At 39.7% G+C, this 17,157-nt stretch overlaps 1 protein-coding gene and 1 pseudogene across 2 annotated transcripts in view; both read left to right on the top strand.

Moving 5' to 3' along the window:
* CDKL4 (cyclin dependent kinase like 4) overlaps positions 1-17,157 on the top strand; it is a 55,834-nt gene that overhangs the window by 22,933 nt on the left and 15,744 nt on the right. The window contains exons 4-5 of one of the 2 annotated variants that reach the window (XM_023216409.1): positions 5,578-5,668; positions 14,727-14,834. In XM_023216409.1, coding sequence (XP_023072177.1) covers positions 5,578-5,668; positions 14,727-14,834 — 199 coding nt within the window. The remainder of the gene's footprint in view (positions 1-5,577; positions 5,669-14,726; positions 14,835-17,157) is intronic. The other variant, XM_023216410.1, reaches the window with a different exon arrangement.
* On the top strand, positions 7,916-8,348 carry LOC111545438 (annotated as a pseudogene).

The raw sequence follows: 17,157 nt of genomic DNA, 5'->3' as shown, positions 1-17,157 counted from the left end.
TGGATGGTTGGATGGATGGATGGATGGATGGATGGATGGATGGATGGATCAATGGTTGGTTGGTTGAATGAGTCAATCAGTCAGTCAACCCAAACTGCCTAACTGATTGTGACTATCTCCAGTGGACCCAAACATTATTGTAGACAAATGCAACTGCCATCATTTCTGCCCTTGGAACAACACATTCTATACCCTAAGCTTTAAAACACCGAAAACTTCTGATTGATAATATGTGGCCTCTATTAAAAACAAATAATTTTTCAGGCCAGGCATGGTGGTTCATGCCTGTAATCCCAGGACTTTGGGAGGTTGAGGTGGGCAGATTACCTGAGGTGAGGAGTTCAAGACCAGCCTGGCCAACATGGTGAAACCCTCTCTCTACTAAAAATACAAAAATTTTCCGGGCATGGTAATGCATGCCTGTAATCCCATTACTACTCGGGACGCTGAGGTGGGAGAATCACTTGAACTCGGGAGGCAGCGGTTACAGTGAGCTAAGATCAGGCCACTGCACTCCAGCCTGGGTGACAGTGCAAGACTCTGTCTCAAAAAAAGATAATTTTTCAGACAAATTTGCATCCTCCAAGATGGAAATTCCTTCTCATTTTCTTACAGTAAGCCTTTGTGTATCTGTCTTTTTATTTATCTATAATTAAAATGCATGCAAAGAAAAAAAATCTAAGCCATATATAAAGCTGTCACAATAATACAACTAAAACTTTCATACTCTCCTTATTTTTAGAGGAACTCCCATGATAGTCTCAAAGGATAGAAAAGGCAATCTGACCCAGTGGTGTTGCTGACGACTCACAGCTTTCAATCTGTAGAGACCATGTGTACCTTATCATCTCAAGAGTTGAGATCCTAAGCAGGACACTGAAGGTTAAAGTACCAAGGGATTCAGGCCTTGCTACTCCAACTATGGTTCATAGAGATCACTTGGGAGCTTGTTAGAAATGCTGAATCTGAGGTCCTCTACAGGATCAGAGTCTGCATTGTAACCAGAGCTCCAGGTGATTCATGTGCACATTAAATTTGGAGAAGCACAGGACTTAAGAAAATACCTACTCATTTGGTGCTGTTTTACCCTATAATATCACTAGAGTGAGGTAACCAAAGTGATCCATTTAATACCATAATGAACCCATGGATTTTTATATATTTGCTGTATTGATTAGAGAAGAGGGGAAAAGGGGCTTCATCTCAAAATGGCAAAAATGACTTCTTTTTTTTTTCCTGAGACAGGATCTTGCTCTGTTGCCCAGGCTAGAATGCAGTGGCACCTTCACGGCTCACTGCAACCTCAGCCTCCCATGCTCAAACAATCCTTCCACCTTAGCCTCCCAAGGAACTGGGACTACACATACCACCATGCATGGCTAATTTAAAAAAAAAAAAAAAAAACTTTTTTTTTTTTATTGTGTTGCCCAGGGTGGTCTCAAACCCCTGACCTCAAGCCATCCTCCCACCTTGGCCTCCCAAAGAGCTAGGATTACAAGCATAAGCCACCATGCCCAGCTGGCAAAAATGACTTCTGAGATAGGAGCAGGCCAGGCTGCAACCTCCATCAGCATCTTGTTGATCCTCATGTTTTGGTTGTTGAGGAGGGAGTCCCTTTTCTCCTCACTGTATGAGCATCCATGCCTAAGGCTCCAAGAGAATAAATTTATCAGATAATAAAAAAAAACTATTTATTGTTTTTATCAGGCTATTTAAGAAGCAATTTCTGGTGTGCAAGTTTGCAGAGATGATTTTAAAGTTAAAAGTCAGTTTTAAAATACCATAGATATCTCTTTTGGCTGGCTTGTGAGCCAAAAAAAAAAAGATTGCCCATCAGCCACAACAACCGAACCTGAGCAATGTTTGCTAAAAGCTGTGTACAAGGCCAAGCGTGGTGTCTCATGCCTGTAATCCCAGCACTTTGGGAAGCTGAGGCGGGTGGATCACCTGAGGTCAGGAGTTCAAGACCAGCCTGGCCAACATGGCGAAACCCCATCTCTACTAAAAAAAATTAGCCAGGTATGGTGGTGGGCGACTGTAATCTCAGCGACTCAGGAGGCTGAGGCAGGAGAATCACTTGAACCCGGGAGGCAGAGGTTGCAGTGAGCCGAGATCGTGCCACTGCACTCCAGCCTGGGTAACAAAGAGCAACTCTGTCTCAAAAAAAAAAAAACAAAGCTGTGTATAAAACTCAATTTATTAAAATTATTTTATTAACAGAGACTTGCATGCTTCTTATTCTTTGAGGGAAAATAGGCTGATTGCAAGAGGCGTTGCAGAGAGTTTGCATTGAGTGTGGCTTTGCAGTGGAGTAGGTGAATGCTGTATTTCTAAGCGTCTTCTTCCCCCCCATGCCCTGTTTCTTATGGTTCCAATTATTTATTTTTTAATTTAATTTTTTTAATTTTTATTTATTTATTTTGAGACAGAGTCTTGCTATGTCGCCCAGGCTGGGGTCCAGTGGCACAACTGCAGCTCACTGCAACCTCCACCTCCCAGGTTCAAGCGATTCTCCTGCGTCAGCCTCCTGAGTAGCTGGGATTACAGGCACCCACAACCATGCCTGGCTAATTTTTGTATGTTTAGTAGAGACAGGGTTTCTCCATGTTGGCCAGGCTGGTCTCGAACTCCTGACCTCAGGTGATCTGCCTGCCTCAGCCTCCCAAAGTGCTGGGATTACAGGCATGAACCACCGCACCCAGCCAGGTTCTAATTATTTTTACTCCCTTTTAAATTTCTTCAGTATCCTCTCACTCTTCATCAATAACTTCTCTTACCTGCTGCTATACCAATAAATGTTCCTGTTTCTTTGGGATATGTCAATACTTCATTTCCTTTTGTATATTTGGTTGAAAAATAAGTGCTATAAATTTCACATGGATTAGATCCAGAAAACATATGTATAGGCCAATGGACAGATATCGATGTAAATCCATTTACTTGGTAATGCTACACATAGTCTAGAAATTCTAGAATTTGATGCAAACTCATTTAAAGGACATAACCTGTTCTAATGTAATCACCAACTATAAGTGAGTGTTACTGACTCAGAGTGTTAGTCTAAATTTCTTAAGTGTGTTGCTTAAAAGGTAGGATATCAAAACTATGTTCATTTATATTCCAGCAATTTTTTTTTTTTTTTTTTTTTTTTTTTTTTTTTTTTTTTTTTTGAGGCAGGGTCTCACTCTGTCAGACAGACTAGAGTGCGGTGGTGCCATCTTGGCTCACTGCAACCTCCACCTCCTGGGCACAAGCCATCCTCCCATCTCAGCCTCTTGTGTAGCTGGGACTAAAGGCGCACACCACACACCTGGCTAATTTTTGTATTTTTTGTGGAGACTGAGTTTCACCATTGGGCCCAGGCTGATATCAAACTCCTGGGCTCAAGCGATCCTCCCAACTTGGCCTTCCGAAGTGCAAGGATTACAGGCATCAGCAACCATGCCCAGCCTATGTATTTTTTTTAATTAGTGTCTAAGGCCTTAGTACTTTTAAAAGACCTAAAAAAGTTTCTTCTAACTGCTCTTCATACAAATTATGAAGCAGTTGACAGTAATTGAGACTAAATAGGAACCAGTTCCTGCTACCAGTGTCATTTCTGCAACCTAAAATGAATTTAGGGCTCAGCTCTTTTTCTCTTCCTAGATAGCTATTAGAGAACCAAAGACAACCATTTCAGAATTGTCAAATTGACAAAAATGCTTAAAGGGCCTGACAGCATAGTAGAGAAGGAGGCAGAAGGAGTTGATTATTGTGACACTCAATTCATGTACTCTGTCAGTGGCCACTTGCAATCACAGGATTGTTGCAAGGATGAAATAATTCATGCTTTGAATTGAAAGTGCTTTGAAAAGTACAGAGTTCCCTGTGAGGGCCCTGTGATGGAGATCGATATTATTTTCATCCATTTTCTTTTTTGGGAGCGTGGATAAACGGAAAGTTCTGAAGGGTAAGGTCTGAGCTGTTTTCTCACAGCACCTCCGCAACATGGAAACCCATTTCTGGAATGCCCATGCGCCGCGGGCTTACTCAGCCTGCCCTCACCCAGGCCCCTAGCCAGGCTGCTCCTCTCTGGCGAGGAGCATCTGCTTCATTCAGGGTCGTTATGATTAGGCAGCAAATTGTAAGGCCGCTGCATATGAAAGAATAGCGGGGTCCAGGCGTGGTGGCTCACGCCTGTAATGCCAGCACTTTGGGAGGCAGAGGTGGGCGGATCACTTGAGCTCAGTAATTCAAGACCAGACTGGACAACAACATGGTGAAACCCGTCTCTACTAAAACTACAAAATTAGCCGGGCATGGTGGTGAGCGCCTGTAATCCTAGCTACTCGGGACACCCATAGTCCCAGCCACTTGGGAGGCTGAGGCAGGAGAATCGCTTTAATCTGGGAGGCGGAGCTTGCAGTAAGCCAAGATTGCGCCACTGCACTCCAGCCTGGGCGACAGAGCGAGACTCCGTCTCAAAAAAAGAAAAAAGAAAAAAAACAGCTGCTTTTGAGGTCAGCGTGCCACAGGTCCCACTTTCCCAGTAGGGATTCTGACAGCATCGTGGGCCATCTCAGGATGATGATCGTTCCAGGATAGCTCCGTGGTGAGGATATGGAAATGATCCTCATCCCCCGTCGAGGAATGCTTCGGAATCTCTGCTAAGCAGGGGACTGTGCGCCCCAGCTCACCCAGGGCAGTCGTGGTTTGTGCCTATTGTCCTGGCATGATTATTAATAGGCCCTCTTTCACACTTGGAAGTCTCCTGATTTGGATGATAAATAATATGGTCATTCTAATTATAAGTGAATTTTGCTTTTTATCATTTAAATGTTTTTCTAATTTCTCAAATCTGCAAGTTTTTCAACCTTAATTGTGACTCTTGGGTGGCAGCAGTTATTAGAGGTACTCTGAGTCTAATCTCATTTAGGGTTTTACCTCATACAGTTTAAACAGGGACCAGCAAAAAGTGAAAGAATTGTATGATACTCTCTTCTTGAATTTAATTTTTAATTTTTATTTATTTGTTTTTGAGACAGGGTCTAGCTCAGTTGCTCAGGCTCTGTGCAGTGTGATCATAGCTCACTGCAGCCTCAACCTTCCAGGCTCAAATGATCCTTCAGCCTCAGCCTCCTGAGTAGCTAGGACCACAAGTGCATGCCACCATGCCTGGCTAATTTTTTAACTTTTTTTGTAAAGACAGAGTCTCAGTGCATTGCCCAGGGTGGTCTCAAACTCCTGGCTTCAAGTTATCCTCCTGCCTCAGCCTCTCAAAGTGCTGGGATTATGGACCTGAGTCACCACACCTAGCCTGATAATCCCTTCTTTAAAAAAAAAAAAAAAAAAGACAGTTTTCACATACAATTATAATTTTAATTATTTCAATAATAAAACAATATTTTAATAAATGTTTTAATTTTGGTATAACAAGAGTTACAAGTGAAAAACTGCCAATTTAAGTTCTTTTAGAAAAGTGAAGGAAGCCCACATTTGTTTTTATCTCATAGGCTGTGTATCTATTAAACTAGTAGTTAATGTTTATTCTTTGTCATTTGGGTGGTTCAGAAAAATAATCAAATAATGATCTTACAGTGCATTCACAGAGATATAAAACCTGAAAATATTCTAATAACTAAGCAAGGAATAATCAAGATTTGTGACTTTGGGTTTGCACGAATTCTGAGTAAGTAGCAATTTTTTTTTTTACTAATATCCAGTTCAGATGATGATAAAATGAGATGGTTTAAATTCTTACTTTGGATATTAGACATATGCCAAATATTGTATTGTTGTTATTTATTTATTTATTTATTTTTTGAGACAGAGTCTGTCCCTGTTGCCCAGGCTGGAGTGCAGTGGCACGATCTCGGCTCACTGCAAGCTCCGCCTCTCAGGTTCAGGCCATTCTCCTGCCTCAGCCTCCCGAGTAGCTGGGACTACAGGCGCTCGCCACCACGCCCGGCTAATTTTTTGCATTTTTAGTAGATACAGGGTTTCACTGTGTTAACCAGGATGGTCTCGATCTCCTGACCTCGTGATCCACCCGCCTCGGCCTCCCAAAGTGCTGGGATTACAGGCGTGAGCCACCGGTATTGTTGTTATTAAAAAAGGAAAAGCTCACTTTAGCCTTTTAGTCAGTACATTCGTTTGCACTTCAACTCTGCTCCATTCAGCTAGAATTTATTGGATGTCACCTTTCTGTGCTTTGCCTCATAGGAAAGGAAAATAATTCTAAAAGCATTTCTGCTCTTCATGCACTTATAATCTACAGTAAAAGAAACAAAGAATAATACAAGATGATTGGCAATGAAGTACTAAAGTGAAGGTGCAGACAGTTCCCTGGAGGGAGATATTAATGTGGGTGAGAGTGGTTGAAAAAAACTTCATGGAGCTGGTGAGACTAGAAGAGTAAACTGAAAATTAAAGAGAGGATTCAGAGACAGTGCTAAGAAAAAGGAGATCATTCCAGGCAAGGAGGAACTGAAGGGAAAGGGGGACAAATAATTGTTTCTCCTTCAATCTGGAACTTTGCAGCAGACAAATATATGTATTAGCAACATAAACCTCGCAGTCTGGGTGTGGACATAATCGGTATCCTGACGGCACCCAAACACAAGTGACTTGGCAATGCATGTGGAAGGGTTGGGCAAAAACAAAAACCGATCAAGGCTTTCTGAGGTTGCTGTGCTTTGTGGTAAAGATAATAGGATCCTAATGATAATTGGTCCCTGTGCCATGGGGCTGAAAAGGGAAATAGACAAACACTGGAAAACTACCGAGTTACGAACGCTGCACATAGTACCATGGTGCATCAGTATCAGGAAATGCTGGGCTGCCATTAGCAGGGATGTTTGCAGTTTCAGTGGCATCGGAAAATGTTTAAGACACGGTATGAGAAAAAGGAAAGTGAAAATATATGCATACAGTATGATCTCAACTATACAGGAAATACATAGAAAAAAATTACTGAAATATATATGACCCTCAATTTAGGAAATTAAGTGAATGATAGTCATCCAATGCATGGTATAGATCCGGTGTCATAGATTTGGGGTTTTTTTCCTGGAAATCCATTATATACCACCAAAATACCCAATTTAGTCACAAAAATAAGTGAAAAAACCTACACAGATATGCCATTACAAGCATTAAGAACATAAGAGCAGCATTTCATATGAAAGTTACCTCACAATTGTTCCTTTTAGGGATTTTTCTCCATGGGCTGGCAAAGCTTCTTAAACTAGCAATACTTCTGAAAATATAAATATTTTTAATTTTTCATGAATATGCATTCTTTTTTCCCTTCCTTTTTCATTTTCCTTTGCATTTCTGTGCTGAATATGCAAGTCAGCTTTCCTACTGAGTTTTCCTGTAGCAAACATAGTCATTCTTGTCTGAATGAAGAACCTTAGAACTGAGTTCAATATTAGGGTCATCTGTCTCAGAAATTTTGACTGCATGAACACATCCAGAAGTCTGAATGGTGAACCCACTGTGGCAATTCCAATAATGATACCTTTTGCCATATTATTATAAGCAAAGTGGTAATACAAGACACTGCCAACTTGTTAGTGCTGGCTTAAACCTCCACAAGACATGAGCTCAGGCACTGGTTACAGCTTAAGTCTTCTAAGTACTGGTATGAGTCATTGATGGGGTCATTGTTGGCCATTTATAATGAGAAAGGCAAAGGAGGGGGTCCCATTATGTGATAAAATGCTAACAGTGGCTCAATAGACATCCACATAAAAATGTAAGCTCCTATTGGATATCCACATGCAAAAGAAGAAAGTTGGACCTTTACCTTACATTATATTCACCAAAATGAATCACCAACTGTAAACATAAGAAATAAACCTGGAGGAGAAGCGAGCAAGGCTGGTGCTGGGGCTTCTTCTCCTGAAGGGGCTGCAAGAGGGAAGACTTAGTCATGTCATCCTTGATCAAAAGGGTGATCAGCACCGCAAAAGCTCCAGGGGCCATTGGACCCAACAGTCAAGCTGTGTTAGTCGACAGGACCATTTATATTTCAGGACAGATAGGGATGGACCCTTCAAGTGGACAGCTTGTGTCAGGAGGGATAGCAGAAGAAGCTAAAGAAGCTCTTAAAAACATGGGTGAAATTCCGAAAGCTGCAGGCTGTGACTTCACTAATGTGCTGAAAACAACTGCTCTTCTGGCTGACATAAATGACTTCAATACGGTCAATGAAATCTACAAACAGTATTTCAAGAGTAATTGTCCTGCTAGAGCTGCTTACCAAGTTGCTGCTTTGCCCAAAGGTAGCCGAATTGAAATTGAAGCAGTAGCTGTCCAAGCACCGCTGACAACAGCATCACTGTAAGTGGGCCAGTGCTTTGTAGTCTGGAATTGTTAACATTTTAATTTCTACAACTGATGTAACATCTTAATTAACCTTTTAATTTTCACAATTGATGACAGCGTGAGCTTGATGAAAATATCTGAAGTTATTATGGAAATACAGTATAATAGGGAGAGTTGAACATGAATTGAAGATTAGAGAAGGAATCCAGTTACTGTTTTAAATTACACCTGTATTACTGAATATAGGAAAGAGATACCCATTACATAGTTACTCAATAAATAAAAGAGAAATAACAGGTAGGAAAGAAGAGTAATTATTCCTGAGAAATAATCAGGAACATATCTAATTCAAACTAATGATGTGAATGGTTTAGTTTTCATGTCAGGTATGTGATTCTGCTTTTACTTGAGTAAAATTTAAATGTTAAAATTTGAGGTCAAGGAGAAGAAAGTGGACCAAAATTTAATATAGATAGTATTTTTCTAATGGAAATAAAAATAGACTTGCAGATTTCAAAAAAAGGAAAAAGAAATAAAGCTGTAAAACTCTTAGAAGAAAACATAGACCAAAAGCCTCATGACATTGGATTTAACAGTGATTTCTTGAATGTGACACCACAAGCACAAGCAACAAAAGGAAAAATAGAGAAATTGGACTTCATCAAAATTAAAAACTTCTGTGCATCAAAGGACACAATAAACAGAATGAAAAGCAACCCATGGAAAGGGAGAAAATATTAGCAAATTTATACCTAATAAAGTATTAATATCCAGAATGTTCAGAACTATAACTCAATAACAAAAACTAATTTGAAAGCGGCCAAAGGACTTGAATAGACATTTCTTTTTTGTTGTTTTATTTCAATAGGTTTTTGGGAAACAGGTGGTGTTTGGTTACATAAAAAAGTTCATTTGTTTTGTTTTGTTTTGTTTTGTTTTGTTTTGTTTTGTTTGAGACAGAGTCCAGAGTCTTGCTCTGTTGCCTAGGCTGGAGTGCAATGGTGACATCCTGGCTCACCGCAAACTCCGCTTCCTGGGTTCAAGCAATTCTCCTGTCTCAGCCTCCCAAGTAGCTGTGACTTCAGGAACACGCCACCACACCCAGCTAATGTTTTCATTTTTGGTAGAGATGGGTTTTCTCAATGTTGGCCAGGCTTGTTTTGAACTTCTGAGCTCAAGTCATCTGCCTGCCTCTGCCTCCCAGAGTGCTGGGATTACAGGTGTTAGCCACCACACCTGTCTATGTGAATAATTTCTTCGGTGGTGATATCTGGGATTTTGGTTCACCCACCACCTGAGCAGTGTACACTGTGCCCAATGTGTAGTCTTTTATCCCTCACCCCCACCACACCCTTTCCCCTGAGTCCCCAAAGTCCATTGTATTATTCTTATGCCTTTGTGTCCTCATAGCTTAGCTCCCACTTATTAGAACATAGATGTTTGGTTTTCTATTCCTGAGTTGTTTCACTTAGAATAATGGTCTCCAATTCCATCCAGGTTGCTGCAAATGCCATTATTTTGTTCCTTTGTATGACTGAGTAGTATTCTGTGGTGTATATATATATATATATATATATATATATATATACATATACACCACATTTTCTTTATCTGCTTGTTGATTGATGGACATTTGGGCTGGTTCCGTATTTTTTCAGTTGCAAATGTGCTGCTATAAACATGCGCGTGCAAGTATATTTTTTATATAATAACTTCTTTTCCTCTTGGTAGATACCCAGGAGTGGGGCTACTGGATCAAATGGTAGATCTACTTTTAGTTCTTTAAGGAATCTCCACACTGTTTTTCATAGTGGTTGTACTAATTTAGATTCCCTCCCAAGTGTAAAAGTGTTCCCTTTTCACCACATCCATGCCAACATCTATAGTTTTGTTTTGTTTTTTGTTTTTTGTTTTTTGGTTATGGCCATTCTTGCAGGAGTAAGGTAGTATCGCATTATGGTTTTGATTTGCATTTCCTTAATAATTAGTGATGTTGAGCATTTTTTTTCATGTTTTTGTTGGCCATTTGTATATCTTCTTTTGAGAACTGTCTATTCATGTCCTTAGCCCACTTTTTTTATGGTATTGTTTTTTTTTTTTTTGCTGATTTGTTTGAGTTCCTTATAGATTCTGGATGTTAGTCCTCTGCTGGATGTATAGATTGTGAAGATTTTCTCCCACTCTGTGTGTTGTCTGTTTACTCTGCTGATTATTTCTTTTGTTGTGCAGAAGCTTTTTAGTGTAAGTTCCATGTATTTATCTTTGTTTTTGTTGCATTTGCTTTTGGGTTCTTGGTCATGACAAGTCTTTGCCTAAGCCAGTGTTATCTTCTAGAATTTTTATGGTTTCAGGTCTTAGATTTAAGTCTTTGATCCATCTTGAGATGATTTTTGTATAAGGTGAGAGGTGAGGATCCAGTTTCATTCTTCTACATGTGGCTTGCCAATTATACCAGCACCATTTGTTTAATAGGGTATCCTTTCATCACTTTATGTTTTTGTTTGCTTTGTCAAAGATCAATTGACTATAAGTATTTGGCTTTATTTCTGGGTTCTCTATTCTGTTCCATTGGTCTATATGCCTGTTTTGATACCAATACCATACTGCTTTGATGACTATGGCCTTATAGTATAGTTTGAAGTCAGGTAGGGTAATCCCTCCAGATTTGTTCTTTTTGTTTAGTCTTGCCTTGGCTATGCGGGCTCTTTTTTTGGTACCATATAAATTTTAGGATTGTTTTTTCTAGTTCTGTGAAGAATGATGGGGGTATTTTGATGGGAATTACATTGGATTTGTAGGTTGCTTTTGGCAGTATGGTCATCTTCACAATATTGATTCTACCCATCCATGAGCACAGGAGGTATTTCCATTTGTTTATGTCATCTATGATTTCTTTCAGCAATGTTTTGTAGTTTTCCTTGTAAAGGTTTTTCACTTCCTTGGTTAAGTATATTCCTAAGGGTTGGAATTCTTGGTTTGATTCTCAGCTTGGTTGTTGTTGGTATATAGCAGGGCTACTGATTTGTGTAGATTAATTTTGTTATCCTAAAATTTTGCTGAATTCATTTACCAGTTCTAGGAGCTTTTTGAATGAGTCTTTAGGGTTTTCTAGGTATACAATCATGTCATCAGCAAACAGCAAAAGTTTGACTTCCTCTACCAATTTAGATATCTTTTATTTTTTTCTCTTGTCTGATTGCTCTGGCTAGGACTTCCAGTACTATGTCAAATAGAAGTGGTGAAAGTGGGCATCCTTATCTTGTTCCAGTGCTCAGGGGAAATGCTTTCAACTTTTCCCTATTCAGTATAATGTTGACTGTGGGTTTGTCATCAATGGCTTTTACTACCTTAAGGTATGTCCCTTCTATGCTGATTTTGCTGAGGGTTTTCATCATAAAGCAATGCTGAATTTTGTCAAATGCTTTTTCTGCATCTATTGAGATGACCTTGTGATTTTTGTTTTTAATTATGTTTACATGGTGTATCGCAGTTATTGACTTGCAGATGTTAAACCATCCCTGAATCCCTGGTACGAAACCCACTTGATCATGGTGGATTATCTTTTTGGTATGCTGTTGGATTTGGTTAGCTAGTATTTTGTTGAGGATTTTTGCATCTATGTTTATCAGGGACATTGGTCTGTAGTTTTCTTTTTTTGTTATGTCCTTTCCTGGTTTTGTTATTAGGGTGATACTGACTTCATAGAATGATTTAGAGAGGATTCCCTTTCTCTGTCTTTTGGAGTAGTGTCAGTAGGATTGGTACCAATTTTTTCTTTGAATGTCTAATAGAATTTAACTGTGAATCTCTCTGGTCTTGGACTTTTTTTCATTGGTAACTTTTTAATTATCATTTCAATCTCGCTGCTTGTTATTGGTCTGTTCAGAGGTTTTATTTCTTCCTGGTTTAATCTAGTAGAGTTGTATATTTCCAGGAATTTATCCATCGTCCTCTAGGTTTTCTAGTTTATGTGTGTAAAGGTATTCATAGGAGTCTTGAGTGATCTTTTGTATTTCTGTGGTATCAGTTGTAGTATCTCCTGTTTCATTTCTAATTGAGCTTACTTTGATCTTCTCTCTTCTTTTATTGGTTAATCTTACTAATGGCCTATCAATTTTATTTATCTTTTCAAAGAACCAGATTTTTGTTTCATTTATCTTTTGTGGGTTTTTTTTTTGTTGTTGTTGTTGTTTCAATATCATTTACTTCTGCTCTGATCTTGGTTATTTCTTTTCTTCTGCTGGGTTTAGGTTTGGTTTTTTCCTGTTTCTCTAGCTCCTTGAGGTGTGACCTTAGATTGTCTGTGCTCTTTCAGACTTTTTGATGTAGGCATTTAATGCTATAAACTTTCTTCTTAGCATTGCCTTTGCTGTATCCCAGAGGTTTTGATAGGTTGTGTCACTATTATTGTTCAGTTCAAAGAATTTTTAAATTTCCATCTTGATTTCATTGTTGACTCAACAATTATTCAGGAGCAGGTCATTTAATTTCCATGTATTTGCATGGTTTTGAGGATTCCTTTGGGAGTTGATTTCCAATTCTTTTCCACTGTGGTCTGAGAGAGTTCTTGCTATAATTTCAATTTTCTTTGATTTTTTTTGTTTTGTGGCCTATTATATGGTCTATCTTGGCAGATGTTCCATGTGCTGATGAACAGAATGTATATTCTGCAGTTGTTGGGTAGAATATTCTGTAAATATCTGTTAAGTCCATTTGTTGTAGGGTATAGTTTAAGTCCATTGTTTCTTTGTTGACTTTCTGTCTTGATGACCTGTCTAGTGTTGTCAGTGGAGTATTGAAGTCCCCCACTATTATTGTGTTACTATCTCATTTCTTAGGTCTAGTGGTAATTGTTTTATAAATTTGGGAGCTCCAATGTTAGGTGCATATATATTTAGGATTGTGATATTTATCTGTTGGACTAGTTTTTCTTATTATCATTATATAATGTCTCTCTTTGTCTTTTTTAACTGCTGTTGCTTTAAAGTCTGTTTTGTCTGATATGAGAATAGCTACTCCTGCTCACTTTTGGTGTCCCTTTGCATGGAATACCTTTTTTCCCCCTTTACCTTAAGCTTATGTGAGTCCTTATGTGTCAGGTGAGTCTCATGAAAACAGCAGACACTTGGTTGGTGAATTTTTATCCACTCTGCCATTCTATATCTTTTAAGTGGACCATTTAGGCCATTTACATCCAACGTCAGTATTGAGATGTGAGGTACTGTTCTATTCATCGTGCTACTTGTTGCCTGAATACCCTGGGCTTTTTCTTTTTTTTCCTTTTTTTTTTTTTTTGCCATCATCCTTTTAACCTTTATTTATTATCACTCATTCTACATCATCCTGAACTGCATGATAATTTAAAATTTCATTTTAATTTCAATGTATCATATAATTCAACCTAGCCTTTTACAGCTTTTTTTTTTTTTTTTTTTTGGCTGAAAACTTTTCAAATGTCTCAGAAGGAAATGTAACCAGGGGAGGGAAGGTAAGAATTCCTGTAACCTTAAAAGAAAAAAAAAAAAAACTTTACTTTGAAAACGTGTTTTTTTCATTGTGTTGCTGTTTTATAGGTCCTGTGAGATTTATGCTTTAAGGAGTTTCTATTTTAGTGTATTTCAAATATTTGTTTCAAGATTTAGAGCTCCTTTTAACAGTTCCTGTAGTGCTGGCTTGGCAGTGGCAAATTCTCTCAGCATTTCTTTGTCTGAAAAAGACTGTATGTATCTTTCCTTCATTTACGAAGCTTAGTTTCGCTAGATACAAAATTCTTGGCTGATAATTGTTTTGTTTAAGGAGGCTAAAGATAAGACCTCAATCCCTTCTGGCCTGTAGGGTTTCTGCTGAGAAATCTGCTGTTAGTCTGATAGGTTTTCCTTTATAGTACCTGATGCTTTTGCCTCAGAGTTCTTAATATTCTTTCCTTCGTCTTGACTTTAGATAACCTGATGCCTATGTGCCTAGGTGATGATCTTTTTGCAATAAATTTCCCAGGTGTTCTTTCAGCAAGAAGTATTTGGATGTCTAGATCTCTAGCGAGGCCAGGGAAGTTTTCCTCAATTATTCCCTCAAATATGTTTTCCAAACTTTTAGATTTCTCTTCTTCCTTGGGAACACCAATTATTCTTAGGTTTCGTCATTAAACATGATACCAATCTTCTTGGAGGCTTTGTTCATTTTTTTAATTCTTATTTCTTTGTCTTTGTCAGATTGGGTTAATTTGAATGCCTTGTCTTCAAACTCTGAAGTTCTTTCCTGAACTTGTGCAATTCTGTTGCTGAGACTTTCCAGTGCATTTTGCATTTCTCTAAGTGTGTCCTTGATTTCCAGAAGTTGTGATTGTTTTTTTATTTATGCTCTCTATTTCACTGGAGATTTTTCCATTCATATCCTGTATCATTTTTTTATTTCTTTAGGTTGGACTTCATCTTTTTCTGTTGCCTCCTTGATTGGCTTAATAGTTCGCTTTCTGAATTCTTTTTCTGTCAAATCAGAGATTATATCTTGGCTTGGATCCATTGCTGGTGAGCTAGTATGATCTTTTGGAAGTGCTAAAGATCCTTGTTTTGGGCCAGGCACAGTGGCTTACTCCTGTAATCCTAACACTTTGGGAGGCCAAGGCGAGCAGATACTTGAACAGGAGTTCAAGAGCAGCCTGGCCAACATGGTGAAACTTCATCTGTACTAAAAATTCAAACTTTAGCTGGGCATGGCAGCACATACCTGTAGTCCCAGGTACTCAGGAGGCTGAGGCAGGAGAATCACTTGTACCCAGGAAGCAGAGGTTGCAGTGAGCCAAGATCACACCACTGCACTCCAGCCTAGGTGACAGAACAAGACTCTATCTCAAAAAAAAAGAACCTTATTTTGTCATCATGTTACTGGAATTGTTTTTCTGGTTTCTTCTCATTTGGGTAGACTATGTCAGAGGGAAGATCTGGGACTTGAGGGCTGCTGTTCAGATTCTTCTGTCCTATGGGGTGCTCCCTTGATGTGGTGCTCTCCCCTTTCCCCTAGGGACAGGGCTTCCTGAGAGCTGAACTGCATTGATTGTTATTTGTCTTCTGGATCTAGCCACCCAGAGAAGCTACCAGGCTCTGGGCTGGTACTAAGTGTCTGCAAAGAGTCCTGTGATGTGGTCCATTGTCAGGTCTTTCAGCCATGTATACCAGCACCTGCTCTGGGAGAGGTAGCGGAGGAGTGAAGCGGACTCTATGAGGGTCCTTGGTTGTGTTTTTGTTAAGCACACTGGTTTTTTGTTGGTTGACTTGGCTGTATTTTTGTTAAGCGCACTGGTTTATGTTGGTTGACCTCCAGCCAGGAGGTGGTGCTCTCAAGAGCACATCAGCTGCCGTAGCATAGGGTGGATCAGGCAGTGGGTGGGGCCATTGAGCTCCCAGGAGAATATGACCTTTGTCTTCGGAGCTCCTTGGCTGTCCCACAGAGCCTGCAGCGGTAATCCACCTTCTTCAAAGGGTCTGTGGGTTCTCTTGGCTTTCCTGGTATGTTCCTGTGGTAGTTCTAGGAGCAAAAGTTCATGATGTCAGTCTCCACACGCTGCTCTGTCCTTCCCAGTCATAGCTGCAAGTTAGTCCTGCCTCCTATCCACCATTTTCCTCAGAAACCATCAGAATAGACATTTCTTTAAAGAAGATCTATAAGGCAAGGCGCAGTGGCTCACACCTGTAATCCCAGCTAAGTCAGGAGTCTGAGGCATGAGAGTAGCTTGAACCCAGGAGACAGAGGTTGCAGTGAGCCGAGATTGCACCACTACACTCCAGCCTGGGCAACAGAGCGAGACCCTGTCTCAAAAAGAAAGTAAATTAAAAATGTAAAAAATAAAAAGTAAAAAAGAAGATATACAAATGGCCAATAAGTACATGAAAGATGTTTAAGGTAATCATTAGGGATATGCAAATCAAAGCCACAATGAGATACTACTTCACACCCATTAGGATGACTATTATTTTTTAAAAACACACAGAACAAAATAACAAGTGTTGGTAAAGATATGAAGAAATTAGAGCCCTCATGCATTGCTAGTGGGAATGTACAATGGTGCAGCTGCTGTGGAAAGCAGTATGGCAGTTCTTCAAAAAATTAAACATAAGGCCGGGCGCGGTGGCTCAAGCCTGTAATCCCAGCACTTTGGGAGGCCGAGACGGGCGGATCACAAGGTCAGGAGATCGAGACCATCCTGGCTAACACGGTGAAACCCCCTCTCTACTAAAAAATACAAAAAACTAGCCGGGCGAGGTGGCGGGCGCCCGTAGTCCCAGCTACTCGGAGGCTAAGGCAGGAGAATGGTGTAAACCCGGGAGGCGGAGCTTGCAGTGAGCTGAGATCTGGCCACTGCACTCCAGCCCGGGCGACAGAGCGAGACTCCGTCTCAAAAACAAACAAACAAAAAAAATTAAACACAGAATCACTGTGTGATCCAGCAATTCCACTTCTAGGTACATACTCCCAAAAAACTGACAGCAGGGACTTGAAGATATTTGTATGCCAATGCTTATAGTAGGATTATTCACAATGACAAAAGGTAACCCAAGTGTCCATCAAGGATGAGTGGATAAACAAAATGTAGTATATCCATATAATGAAATCTTACTCAATCTTAAAAAGAAATGAAATTCTGATATATGCTACGACATGGATGCACCTTGAAAACATTAAGCCGAGCGAAATAAGACAGACAGAAAAGGACAAATATCATATGATTCTATTTACATGCTCTACCTAGAACAGTCAAATTCATGGAGACAGAAAAAATAATAGTGGTCATCAGGGCTGGGGGAAGGGAGAATGGGGAGCTATTGTTTAAAGGATACAGAGTTTCAGGCTGGG

This window comes from Piliocolobus tephrosceles, chromosome 15 (assembly GCF_002776525.5).
Source record: "Piliocolobus tephrosceles isolate RC106 chromosome 15, ASM277652v3, whole genome shotgun sequence".
NCBI classification, from domain to species: Eukaryota; Metazoa; Chordata; class Mammalia; order Primates; family Cercopithecidae; genus Piliocolobus; species Piliocolobus tephrosceles.
This window is presented reverse-complemented; position numbering and strand designations above follow the sequence as displayed.